The sequence below is a fragment of the Schistocerca americana genome, chromosome 1, assembly GCF_021461395.2.
Source record: "Schistocerca americana isolate TAMUIC-IGC-003095 chromosome 1, iqSchAmer2.1, whole genome shotgun sequence".
Lineage (NCBI taxonomy): Eukaryota > Metazoa > Arthropoda > Insecta > Orthoptera > Acrididae > Schistocerca > Schistocerca americana.
The window spans coordinates 617,313,298-617,327,271 of NC_060119.1; the positions used below are offsets into that span (position 1 = coordinate 617,313,298).

Here is a 13,974-nt window from a genome sequence, read left to right on the forward strand (position 1 = left end):
GTGGACTAGGTCCATATGATACTGCATGTCTGTGGAGGCCTTGGTGAGAACCAGTTTGCTGAAGCTTGTACCAATGCCTTCACAGACAGGCACTATCCCCCAGACCTAATCTGCAAACAGATTTCCAGTGCCATTTCCACACGCACCCAATCCTCCCCCAACCTTAAAGAGCCAGCTACAAAAGAGTGCTGCCTTCATCACCTATTACCACACCAGATTGGAAAATGGAACTACATACTTTATCAGGGCTTTGATTATGTTATATCATGCCCTGAAATAAGGGATGTCCTACCCAAGACACCCCTCCTAAAGTGGTGTTCCATCGCCCATCCAACCTCCACATCATGCTAGTGCATCCCTATGCCACTCCCAAATCTCCTTGTCCATCGAAGGCCAGGCCACCTGTAGAAACGGCTATGTTGTATACCAGCTGCACTGTAACTGTAGCACAGCTTTTTGTATTGGTATGACTACCAAACAGTTGTCCACTAGGATAAACAGCCACCACCAAACTGTGGCCAAGAACAGAGTAGACCACTCTGGCACAACCTGAAGCTGAACATAATATGCAGGATATCAATGGCTGCTTCACAAAACAGGCCATCTGAACCCTTCCCTCCACCACCAGCTTTACTGAACTGTGCAGATAGGCATTTTTCTAACAACACAACCTCCACTCCTGAAACTTTCCCAGCCTCAATCTACAGTAACATACTGTGCTCTCACTCTCCACCAAACAGCTTCCGCCCCCTCATCCTGTCAGCTCCTCACTTTTCACATTCTCTCACCATCTTTGTGTGCCAACTTTTGTCAATGTACCCACTCATCCTTTCTCCTTCTCCATTCCTCTACTTTTCTGTTCACATTTTTTTCATCCACACTCCACCTCCCAGTATTGTGTGTAGCAGTTCCTATACCTTGCATGCCTCCCCTAGATAGTGATCTTTTATCCCCCCTCTCATACCTTGCTATCCCTCCTCCCCCTTTCCTGGTCCACTCCAAATTGCTGTTCACATAACAGTCGCATTCCAATCGGAGCTGCCAGTGGGATCTGTCATATGTGCATGGATGCGCTTGATTGTGTAAATGTGTGTGTGTTTTTCTTTGCTGGAGGAGGCTCTGGCTGAAAGCTACTCACTGATTGGCCAGTAAATTATGTCCGCCTACCTAATAGCTGGTATGTGCACCTTTGGCATGGATAACAGCAGCAGCATGGTGTGACGTGGAAGCAATGAAGCCTTCTTAGGTCGCTCGAGGAAATTGGCACCACATCTGCACATGCAAATCACCTGATTCCTGTAAATCCCGGAGAGGGGGTTATGAGCTCTGATGCCACATTCAGTCACATCCCATATGTATTCGATCAGGTTCATATGTGGTGAGTTGGGAGCCAGAAAATCAATTGGAACTCACCACTCTGTTCCTCAAACCATCCTTGCCGCTTTTGGTCTTGTGATACGGCATATTATCTTGTTGAAAAGTGTCACTGTCGTCAGGAAACATGGTTGTTATGAAGATGTGTACGTTGTCTGCAACTAGTATGTGATACTCATCGGTCGTCATAGTGTCATGCACGAGCCACACTGGACTCGTGGATGACCTTATGAATGTTCCCCAGAGCAAATGGAACCGTCACCAGCTCGTCTCTGTACCACAGTACAGGTCTCAAGGAGCTGTTGTCCTGGAAGATGATGGATTTTTGTTCTTCCATCCATGTATGATGAAGGAGGTATGGGTCTTCGTGAGATCATGCAATGCTCTTCCACTGCCCATTTCAGGTCTAGTTGCCGATGTCGTACTGTTAACATTGGCACATGCATGTGTCATCGACTGTGGAGGCCCATCTTTAGGAGTGTTTGGTGCCCTGTGTTCAGGCATATTGTACTCTGATGCTAGACCCTTCATAGTTCGCTGCCTGCCCTGTTTTACAAGCCTGTCCAGCCTACAATGTTCGACATATGTAATGAGGGCTGGCTGCCCAACCCCACAACATCTGGATGTGGTTTCACCTTGGTTTCCCCATCAAGTCATGCAGTTTCTGAAATGCTCTTGCCAAGCCTCTGACCCATCACAATCTGCCCATGGTCAAACACAGATAGATTTCTCCCCTTCCCCATTTTAAACATGGACTGCACACTCACTGATAGTACATGCACCTTGCATGTGTCTGACTAGCAGTCGTTCCTCACCAGGTGACACTGTTATCGTCTGGACAGATTTGTATTGGTAGTAGGTTGGTGGTCATAATGTTCTGGCTGTTCAGTGTATGTGTAATAGTCTTTTCGTAGTGCCTGTCTACAACTCAACGGGTCATCTTTATGGTGAATAGCAATCTATCCATCTCCTATTATTTTAGATATTCCAACCTGGAGTTTACTTTGTTTGAAGCTATCCAAACGTTGTATCTGGGCCCTTAGTAATGAAGACTACCACCACAGTGTATCATATCTGCTTACTGATTGATGCACACTGTCTTTTTCCCATTCCTTCAAGACCAGCCGTATTTAGTGCTTTAGTTCTCACACCAAGGGAGTCAAACTTTTCTTTACACAACTGGGAGACTTATGGAAACATGATCCTCCACTTTCATTCATTCCCACAGTGTAGTTAATAAATTTTTTTACTGTATCTGTATAATCCTTAAGTTTTGCAGAGCAGTGTGTAAAGATTTAAGATGCTGTACTGCAAAATGTGAAAATTGTGGGAGTCTCAAGAATACCAACTTAGATGTTGGATATTGAGCTTGTGGAACTGGTGCTTCTTGCTTCTGGAACTACTGATGTAAAGTGTACTTTTGAAGTAGTGGAATAAGTCAAATGCAGTCAGTCAGTTCTGCCACATACTCATATTTCCTTACCACAGGTGTTGTATTTAATTTTATTCATGTCTGCTTGTATTTATTTGGAATTTTATATCTGTAGCAAAATGAACATGTTTCCAGGTGTCTATACTGTGGTTAATTGAAGCTTTCTATCATAAGACTCTGGTCAGCCTATTTTTACTTCCCCATCCCGGAGGCTGAAAGCCTTGTGTTAACTTGGCGTTTTGATAACTTGCCTCTGTATATCAATTTCACACATAACATAATTCTGTTTCTTACAAAGTGCTCAAAATCTCACATTTATGCATCTTCTTCCAGATATCTTTTTAGTTTTATTTATTGCATGTAGTTAATTTAATAATGGTATTGACTAACTCAGCAATAGCTTTGTGAAAGAAGCATTGTTTCCTTGAACATTCTGTAGTAAATAATCCCTATTACAACAAATCTAGTTATAGGTAGGTATAAAACATTAGATGAACGTTTCAAGAATATTTGTTGGCTATCCCCATTTGGTGTATCAGGTTCAGGTGTAGAATGCATGTAAAAGCAGAATGAATATTGTTAACAGCATTGCATGCTCTTGTGTATCTGTTGGTACCAAATTAAATGCTTACCTGATTATTTTCATCTCATCTACCTGATGGTGCATTGTTGAATAAGTGTATAGTTTTTGCAAACAGTTGATTCACACAGTCGTATTTTAAACAATACAGCAGTGCTTGTTAACAGTGCAGGTATTTTGACAATTTAGAACAAAGCTTAAAAGAATTTTTTCATCATGAATTTGAATTAGTATGTTCACTAGAATAATGCTTCTGTGTGTGGTGTTTTTTTTATTTTTTAAAAGAAGGCTTTATCTCATATTGTTACTGCTGAAGGTAAGTTCTTCAGAAATTGAAAGAAGAAATACGGACAGGAAAAAAAATGGTAAGATGATAGGATATTTGAATTTAAAAAATTGTACAAGAAACAGAAAACAAAAGAGAACATTGCCAGAAAATGTGATTAGAAATTGGATTAGTTCATTTAGTAGCCAAGATAATGAAGAATGGCAAAAAGGAAAGAACTGGGAATAAAGGTGTAAACAAAATGCACCGAAGTGATGCTTAATAGAAAGTTCTTCTGCAAAGTATGGCCCTTCTGCATCATTACACATTTGCCAGTGTGATTTCCATGTCTCATAAGCTTTCTGTAACTCCTCAATCGGGATGCTCTTCAGGGAAGCTGTCAAAGTAGCTTGCATGTAGGATGCCTGCGACACTGTTGTGACACTGATCCAGGTCATGTAAGCCATGACAACAAAGGCAGTGTGAGCTGATGCGTTGTCTTGGTGCAGTTCCCACGAAGCGTGGAACTCCTTTTGGAGAGTGAGTGACCTTGTGATTCAGTCTGTGGAGCACTTCCTAGTAAAATTGAGTGTTGGCAGTCTGGCCAAGAGCTATAAACTCAAGGTGTACTCTATCCCCTTTGTCTCAATAAAACAATGAGCATGGACTTCATCCTGGACTTGCTCATGCGAGCCTCCTTGTGGTGCGACGATGACATTGTGTGCCATTCTACACTCTGCCTTTTTTACTCTGGACTGTACTGAAAGATAGATTACTCATGCCCAATGATAATGTTGTCCAGTAAATTTGGATCATCTTCACAGACTTGCTTGAATTCTTCACAAGCTTCCACTCAGTGTTGCTTTTGCGAGTCAATCAAAATTCTGAACACACATTTTATGGAGATCTTCCACAAGGCCAAGTCCTCCAATACAATCTTGTGAACAATTGTCTTTGGCAAGTCCATTAATTCCGACATCAAGCAAACACTCGTTTGCCAGTCTGAATTCAGTTAGTTCGTTTGCCAGTCTGAATTCAGTTAGGGACACACAAAAGTCCCATGGTCACCCATTCATGATACTGAGGGGCGTCCTGCATAGGTCTCTTCAGTGACCTCCTCCTGACCTTCACTAAATGCCATGTGCCATGTGTTCAGTTGTGATCTGGACAGTCAGCTATCTCTGACGGCTTCATTAAGCATTCTAAGAGTTTCCAGTGGCATTTCGTTGAGCTTCACGCAAAACTTAATCACATATCATTGCCCTAAAGTTCTCTCCATTATAAGTTTGACGCAACTGCTACGTAGAGATTCAAAGAAGAAGCTGTCCTAACACTCCAAGAGTACGGATGCAATTGAGTAACCTACCTCTGAGAAGCTGAGGCCCTGTCAACCACTCTGTCTGCTCTGTGACAAATAGTCACATCACAAAAAATATGACACGTTACTTTCCGGACACACCCTGTACATCATGGAAATGTGTTTACCTATATATGATGATGTTTATGTGGCTGAAAAAATAAAATGACAACCACATCCGAGATACTAGTAGCAAGAAATAGGTAATAACCAGCTGCAGCTTCAAAACTGGATATTTTGTTTGAGTATGTTGAAAATGTGATACTGGGCTGGAATGCATTGCATGCATTGGACTGCCTGCCATCTCAGTGACTCAGTCAGGTTGAAGTTAAGCTTAAATGTCAGGTAGTTAGTGTTACTGTAGAAAACTATAATACTGTTCAGTTACCGCTTTGTACAACAGATAAGACATAGCTAAGGGAAGTTAATGATGTTAGGAAGAGCTACTTTCTGCTTTCTGTAGATGGCTGAACTCGTGTAATTGGACCAAACCTACCCCCCCCCCCCCTTCCCCCCCCCCCCCCCTCCCCACCCTCCTCCAAGCTCATTCTGGATCTTTTCCCTTCACTTTTAACTCTGTGCAATTACATAGGTTGGGGATGTGTCCATTGAAGCTCAGGTGTTAGGCAGTTAATGGAGCCCTTCAGGGAAATAGCAGACAGATAGAGAAAAATGCAAGTGTGCACTTCGTATGTTTGCTGAAAGATCTTGTCTTAGATGTGGAGTAGGATCTGCTAACAGGTGCAACAGAATACAAATTGTAGCTCACATCACCACAAATGACACTTGCCGCTTAAGTTCTGAGGCTATCCTAGGTTCCCTTACTCAGATAACTGAATTGGCGAAGGCAGCTAGCAAACCATGCAAGGTGCAAGCCGAGCTCACTGTTTGCAACGTAGTATGTAGAGTTGGTAGAGTTGATAATGGACCTCTGGTTTGCAGCTGAGTGGAAGGTCTAACACAGAGGCGCAGATGCAAATTTGTCAACCTCCATTCTGAGCGAGGTGGCGCAGTGGCTAGCACACTGGACTCACATTTGGGAGGACGACGGTTCAATCCCGTGTCCGGCTATCCTGATTTAGGTTTTCCGTGATTTCCCTAAAATCGCTCCAGGCAAATGCTGGGATGGTTCCCCATCCTTCCCTAATCCGATGAGACTGATGATCTCACTGTCTGGTCTCCTCCCCTATCAACACAACCCCAACTCAACCTCTACTATCGAGTGGACAATTTTAGGGTCTGCCTCAGTAGATCAGATGCGCACTACACAAAGGAGGCTGCTACTCAGGTAGCGGAGTGCCTCCTGTGATGTGCACCTGGTCTTCTTTTAAGTGCTATGATGAAATGACTGCTGAAATCAAAGACATGTCAGCCATATGATAATGTGTTGTTAGTAAACTGCTAGAGCATCCTTCGTAATGTTCCAGAATTAGTCTTGCCTATTAAAGATAAGAATAATCACATAATATTACTAATGAAAAGTTGGTTGGAACGAGAAGTGAACAGCAGCAAAAAAACTAAACTTAGAATGGAACGTATATCACAAGGATAGGCTACATGCCATTGGTGGTGGCATATTTATTGCCATAAAGAACTCTATAGTTTCTACTGCTGTCACTACAGATTATGAATGTGAATTAGTCTAGGTAAACATAAACATCAAACGTGGTTCAAATGGCTCTGAGCACTATGGGACTTTACATCTGAGGTCATCAGTCCCCTAGAACTTAGAACTACTTAAACCTAACTAACCTAAGGACATCACACACATCCATGCCCGAGGCAGGATTCGAACCTGCGACCATAGCGGTCGCGCGGTTCCAGACTGAAGTGCTGGCATCAAACGTGGGTCAAACATTGGATCTTGATATCGACTACCTGCATCAGGAGCTGTAGTGACAGAATGCTTCTGAGAGAACTTGCAGAATATTGGGGGAAAAATTCCTGATCATGTTATTGTAACAGTGTGAGACATAAGTTGCCAGCTGTAGAATTGAAAAGTCGTGATCAAAACTAATGTCGGAGAGAGATTTGTGTGAGATTGTTCTGAATGTCTTGCCCAAAACTTACTTTGGGCAGATTTTTAGAGAGGACACAGTCTTAGATGTCACATCGACAAACAGACCTGAACCTTTCTAATCAGTAAACATAAAGGTGGGTATCAGTGGTCATAAGCCTGTGGTAGCATCAATGAGTGCTATAGTCTGATAAACTTGCTTGCTGGTTGACACTTCACACATTGGAGCTGGTTTCCTCCAATGAGGGCACTCAATGTTATGCCTGCACTGTTCACAATTGCCACATTGTCACAGTGAATGGTCAGTTCCTTGTGCAGCTTTCTTTCTTGATGTGTTAGGATTCCAAATAGTGGGTATGCCCCTTCTATTTTGCATTTCATCAGACATGATAACCACACCAAAAGCAATACACACAAAATGATGGTAATGAAATATGCAGTAATGGAACACTACTGAATCCTTTTGTACAAGATGCAATTTGATGTTATATGAACAATTATCATAATCACAGAAGGTGGTCTACGTTAGATAAGGTATGTACGACATTACTTGTGGCCGAACTACATGAAGGTAGCAAATCACAGTTGCTACTGGTCTTTAGAATCATAAACATAACGCTGCACTGCAGAGTGGTGGTGTAGCATAGTGGTTTAAGTTACATACCATATGCCTAGATGATCATGGGATTAAATCTCAATCAACTGCTTTAAGTTTTTTTTATTTTTAAATATTTATCAAAATGACTGGTTATTATTTTTATTCGGATAATTGGTCCAGATGTTACTTTTTATTTGTAATCCTTTCCCTCATCATTTTCATCGTTGTATTGACTTTGTTATTTGCTCTTATTTTTCTTCCTATCAGTCTTTTTTTCTTTTGTAATCTGCCTGTCTTGCCTGTAACCTGTAACGAAGTGCCAACTAAGACAGTTCATCAATTGATAATGCATCAGCTTGTATAGCCAGTGTGAGGATAGTTTCAAGTAACCAATGAAAATGAGCAATTACAGCTTGCTTTTAGTGCTAAAACTGAAAATTTTCTATCTTGAGTTTGCCCGTAGAAGTTTGTTTTAATAGCTGTGAACAAAGGTAATGTGATTGATAGTCCCACTGCTGTTTTCTTGGATATATTGCATGTCACGAGGTTGTGATTGGTTAGAACATAAGTTTAAATTCAGGGTTACAAAGTGCATCATCTGCCCCAGTTCACCTGTCAACAGAGCATCTTGCATTCCAATCATGCATCATGGCGCTGCTGCCAACATTTCACCACTTTACACATAGGTAACAGCACTTGTGAAATGACCCATCCTGTTTGTGTATTGCCTACAACCGAGCAGCGACCGATATGGAAACACCATACTGGCAAGTGACAGACGTCAGCGAAGAAGTAATTTTAATCATACTATAGTGTTACAAGAAAGGTTAAGAAAGGTAGGAAAATAATGGTAGGATGCAAATTGCAGAGTATGTGAGTAGTGAACATCAAATATTTGGCCCTGAGAACAGAGATGTGGAGCAGAAGTGTATAAAATTATAAAGCATTGCCCAATACGCCTTAGGTCAGTATGTTCCTCAGGAAAATTTAAAGATTGGGAAGACCTATTGTGGTTCAGTACTGTGAAATCAAAGAGAGCTTCATCACAGTTTTACTACTATAGAGTTCTTTATGGCAATAAATATGCCACCACCATTGGCACATAGCCTATCCATGGGATATATATTCAAATCTAACTAGCATTTTGCTGCTGTTCACCTCTGGCTTCAGCCAACTTTCCACTCCTAATACTATAAGATTATTCTTACCTTTAATAAGCGAGACTAATTCTGGAACACTACCAAGGATGCTCAAGTCTTGCTGACAAACAAAAACTGAATAGAAAGAAAATAAATATTAAGAGAACAAGAAATGTTCAATGAATTTGAAAGTAGGATTTTGCTAACTGAAAATGCTAAGAAGTTTTGGCTTCCTGTCAAATCAATAAGCAGAACGAAATCATCTGTTCAGTCTCTCAGTGACGGTACTGGCTCCAAATCAAAAGAAATACTGAGTCCAGTCTTCTGAAACTGTTTCACTACAGAAGGTCGTAAGACAGTTCCTCCTTTTAATCATTTCACCAACACTGAAATGTCAGTTTCTGAGCTTAGTGATTGTGTAATAGAAAAGCATCTACAATGGATGCACCTGTGGACTGGATGAGACATCTCTGTTTGTGTAGAGTACTTGCTCCTCTTCTAGCAGTAGTTTATTGTTGGTACAGGAGCACCAAATGGTACCCACCAGTTGGAAAAAAATGCGGATCATTCTTGTTTTGAAGAAGCTTCATAGGACAAACGCACACAATTCCAAGTCTATGTTGTTGACTCCAGTCTGTTGTAGAATTAAGGAATGTGTTTTGTGCTAATTTATGATGATATTTTTGAATTACAAAAATCTTTTCATTATAAATCAACATGGATTCTGTAAACAGATTTTATAAAACTCAGTGCTCTATGTTCATCTGTGATATCTAGAGGCCTGTAGACATTGGCACCTATTCCTTGACTTCAGAAAGGCACTTAATATGGACACTTCCTGCCAGATTAAAACTGTGTGCCAGACAGGGACTCGAACCTAGGACCTTCGCCTTTAACACGCAAGTGCTCTACTAACTGAGCTACCCAAGCATGACTCATAAACCATCTCCACAGCTTTACTTCTATTAGTACCTACTTTGCAAACTTCACAGAAGTTCTCCTTTGAAACTTCAGGGACTAGCTGTCCTGAAGAAATGATGATGTGGAGACATGGCTAGCCACAGCCTGGGGAATGTTTCCATACTGAGCCATGCTTGGGTAGCTCAGTTGTTCAGTAGCAAATGTTTCGCATTTTAACATTTTGGTATGTGCTAAAAATTAATAAATACTTATATTCTACAAAATTTTCCCCGTGCATAATATCCAAGTTTCATTTTCTGCATTTTAACTACTCTCAGATTTCATATTTTTTCCCGTATTTAGCCTAAACTATAATTTTATTGAAAGTCAATACTGGTTTACCTGTTTATTAAGCAACTGAAATAAAACTATCATGAAAAACTCAGTCATTTTCTGAAGTATTCCATTTCCTTCATTCATGAATTAATGATTTGTACAAGAAAAATTGTTTGTTGGCACTCTCTCTCTCTCTCTCTCTCTCTCTCTCTCTCTCTCTCTCTCTCTCTCTCTCTCTCTCCCCCCCCTCCCCCTCCTCCCGCTCCCTCTCCCCCCACCATCTTCCCCTTCCCCTTCCACCTCCCCCACTCCACATCTCCCTCCCTGTGTGTGTGTGTGTGTGTGTGTGTGTGTGTGTGTGTGTGTGTGAGAGAGAGAGAGAGAGAGAGAGAGAGAGAGAGAGAGAGAGAGAGATCATTCCATTATTAATAAGCTTGTAAAAGTCGCATATTTAGTTTCTGTCCTGGCACTGTTACAGACTGCATTTCTGAAAGTGTGTCAGTTTTGTTCCATTGATTTCATATTGTTAGAAACTGGACTAGTAATCTTTCTAAATGCGTCAATGTGCAGCTAGAATCTTACTAGCGGTGTTTAAGTAAAAATAAATTCTTTTAAGAAAACTGTTGCAGGTAAGTTAAATGACATTTCTTTTTGTGTATTAAACTAAAAGTGCATGTTATCAATCTTACTGAATGATCTTTGTTCATGGTAATATTTATATCTTCCTGGGGATTTTTTATGTTCCCATTTCCTGCATTTCACCAATTTTTCAGTTGTAATATTTGTTCCCAAACAACTGTTTTAAGGAGTAAATTATGTAAACTATTTTCACTTTCTCACTTTTTGTATCAGTTTTATAAACCTTCATAACTGCATTGTTAATGAAACATTATGTACTTTAATGTATAGTAGAAATATGGATTAATTCTGTGTACACTTCATATCATGCTGATGTTTAAGGTTGAAACAAAATATGATGTCAGCCAGTGATCCAAATAATGCTTTTCCTTCTGTATCGCTCCCTTTCTTTTGGCATTTACTTTCAAAAACATGTCGCAAGAAGTGAGTGAGAATATGATCATACATCCTTATAGATATGTAAAAGTAGAATTAATATGCAACTCAATATATCCTTTCATCTATTCCTTGAAGTTGACGTTTTGTGTAAAGCGTAGGATTCAGATATTCATATGATCAGCTAAACATGCAGGGTTTGTTGCGAGTCTAATAGGAAGTGTACAAATTGGAAATTTTTCAGTTTCCTGTCTTTGAAGTCTAATTGTCATTCCTGAAGAGAAAGCTTCTGTTGCATGTGTTATGACTAAAGAAGAAGAAGATAAACTGGTTGTTTTTTAGCTGTAGACATTAGTGTGTGAATACTGCTTTCTCATTTGCATGTAATGGTATGACCATTACTGCTGGATTACATTTTCTGTAGTTAAAAACGATTGAAGATTTGTGTACACCAGTACAGAAATTACCAACACAAAATGAATGCCATAGCATAAATAGATATTGCTCGACCACATGATGTTTTCATAGAGAAAATATATTCACATTGTGCTGGCATGGAGCTACGGCACAACTGTTACAATTTTTTAATTATGAAGGAGCGTCATTTTCTCGTGAAATTGGACTGCATTTGAAAATCAGTTGTTGCTGCTGGCAGAACGTGTAGCGGCTGGTGAAGTAATCCTGATGGACATATATTTCTCAAGGTATGTAACTGAAATATTTGTTAACCATTGGTAGTGAACTGAGATTACAACACGTTTGCCATGATAACTTCTGACTTTTCTTCTTTTTTTACAGGCAAAGGGATGAAAATATCAGCTGTAGTCTTTCGTGTGCTATTTGGAAAAGCTGATTTATTAGGTCATTGATCCTATGTTACAAACATAGTATCTCTAACAAAAATTCCATTTTCTTTTTTACTTTTTTATTTTTTAAATTGTGCTTATAGTATTGGATTTATAATTAGTAAATTTAACTTAGTTTGAGAGTAGTGGATCTGCCTCTGTAGTTGAGTGGTCAGCACATCTGAATTTCGTGCGGAAGGTGTCGGTTCAATTCCTCATACTTCCAGGGTCTTTTTCATGGTGGCAGGTCTGAAACGGGCACAAGTCATCCTCCTGGTCCCAGTTGAAGAGCTACTTGAATGAGAAGTAGGGACTCCAAGGTCTCAAAGTCGACAACAGTCGAGACAGCAGCATGCTGACCCCTTGCCTCTCCACACCACATCCACATGGCAAAAGATGACACAGCGGTTTATTGACATTGTGTGCATGGTCTTCAGAACCTGATTGCAGAGTTTAGTTTTAGCTTGAGAACAGTGATTTTAAAATTTCTCCCATCAGATCTACATGAAAGTACTGTACTAGAATTCGGAGTGAGTTTTTCTTACTTTTTTTATTTTAAAAATATGCTACAATCACAGAAGATATTGTTGCATTTGTATTGTTTTGTGAGTGAGATGAATTTTATGAAATAGTTTTTGTGACTGTGGAAAACTTTGCTTGGAAACGGTTCAGAAGCTGGTCAGCAGTAGCCAGTATAACATCCTCTTCACTTTTACGCAGTACTGATGTGTACATTTGTTTCAGGCTCTGGAAGGCTTACGTATAGTCGAAGAGGTAAACTCCAGCTGAAAATGAGTGGTTACACCTTTATCTGCGAACGCAAAAATAGGAACAGGATCTTTTGGCGTTGTTCTAAGTACAGTGCATTCAGTTGCAGAGGCCGTTGTGTGTCAGTTGACTCAAATGTTGTACTGACATGTTCCTCCCATAATCATCCTCCTGCCACTACTTGATAAGAATGCGTCAACTGTTTTCCAGAAGAAACAGTGGATTTTATTTGTGCTGGGTCAGACTGTTATTGGTGGCAGTGTAGGGATTGTACCTAAATTAAATATGTTCCTTTCATAGAAACATTTCTTCCTCTTCTACGTGAACTCTTGTGTATTTATTAGTGTAATAACACCTTTTTGGTATTTTCAGTCAGAATTTTTTTTTCATGTGCCATTTGATAAAGATGAAAAAAATTATTTTTGTATTTCCTTGTAAATTCTCTGACTGTTGTAGTATCATCAATTTTTAATGGCTTTGAAATTGTTGAGTATGATCTATCTGGATTAGCAGATTTTGTTTTTTAAGTACATTAAGTTAATGGGAGAACTACTGAAATTCCGCTTACTGGTATTCAATGAGTGTTGCAATAGAGTCACTCAGTTCTTTACTTTTAAGGGTTCTACTATGCAACAAAAAAGATACTACAACCCAGTTTCCCTCAATCTTCTCTTAGATTTTGTTATGACACACAAATGGGTTGCTGACTACTTGTTCCACTCTGAGCTGTTCTTTCTGAATCCACAGTTGTTAATACAGGGCATTTACAACCAGCAACAGATTTTGTTTTATGCTTATAATTGAAATATCAGTTGTGGATCATATCTCGGTGCACTGCCAAATAATATAATGTGTGATAATTTTAGGAAAAAATGTGCTTACACATTATATTTGAGAGATTTTAGTCAGTGGCAATAACCCATCGTAAATTCTAAAACTTCATTTGTTGCATCCTAAATTATTTTGAAAAAGATAGTCATATTACTTCATGAAATCTGAGATATATCTTACAATATGACTTAAAAATGAAAAAGAAAGAGAATGGATGGCCAATCCTTTCAGGGATGCAACTCCCAGTACTGCCCATAAAACACATAAAAGGAGACCACAGCACTCTTGGCTTTCATAACAACAAATCCTTTATCCATCAGGAAGCAAAAGGAAACTGTTATGAAGAGGAAGATAATGAACTAAACCTCTTCCCCTCCCCAACCTCCCCAAAGAACTCCTCTTTGTTTCTGAAAGAGAATACCTATTTTTCTGAAAGCTAGAGAGCTGTAATCATTTTTTATGCTTGTATTAGCAGTGCAAGAAATTGGTAGTCTGGTTGGTCTTTGTGCCTGTTTGTG

General features: G+C 39.8%; 1 protein-coding gene across 7 annotated transcripts in view; it reads left to right on the top strand.

Annotated features, from left to right (window-relative positions):
* Positions 1-13,974, top strand: part of LOC124607350 (broad-complex core protein isoforms 1/2/3/4/5-like) — a 331,766-nt gene that overhangs the window by 142,778 nt on the left and 175,014 nt on the right. The window contains exon 6 of one of the 7 annotated variants that reach the window (XM_047139688.1): positions 12,602-12,974. The exons of the other annotated variants lie outside the window; for them this stretch is intronic. Within the exon in view, the coding sequence (XP_046995644.1) occupies positions 12,602-12,810 (209 nt within the window). The 3' untranslated portion in view covers positions 12,811-12,974. Of the gene's footprint in view, positions 1-12,601; positions 12,975-13,974 lie in introns of those variants that run through there. 7 annotated transcript variants of the gene reach the window in all.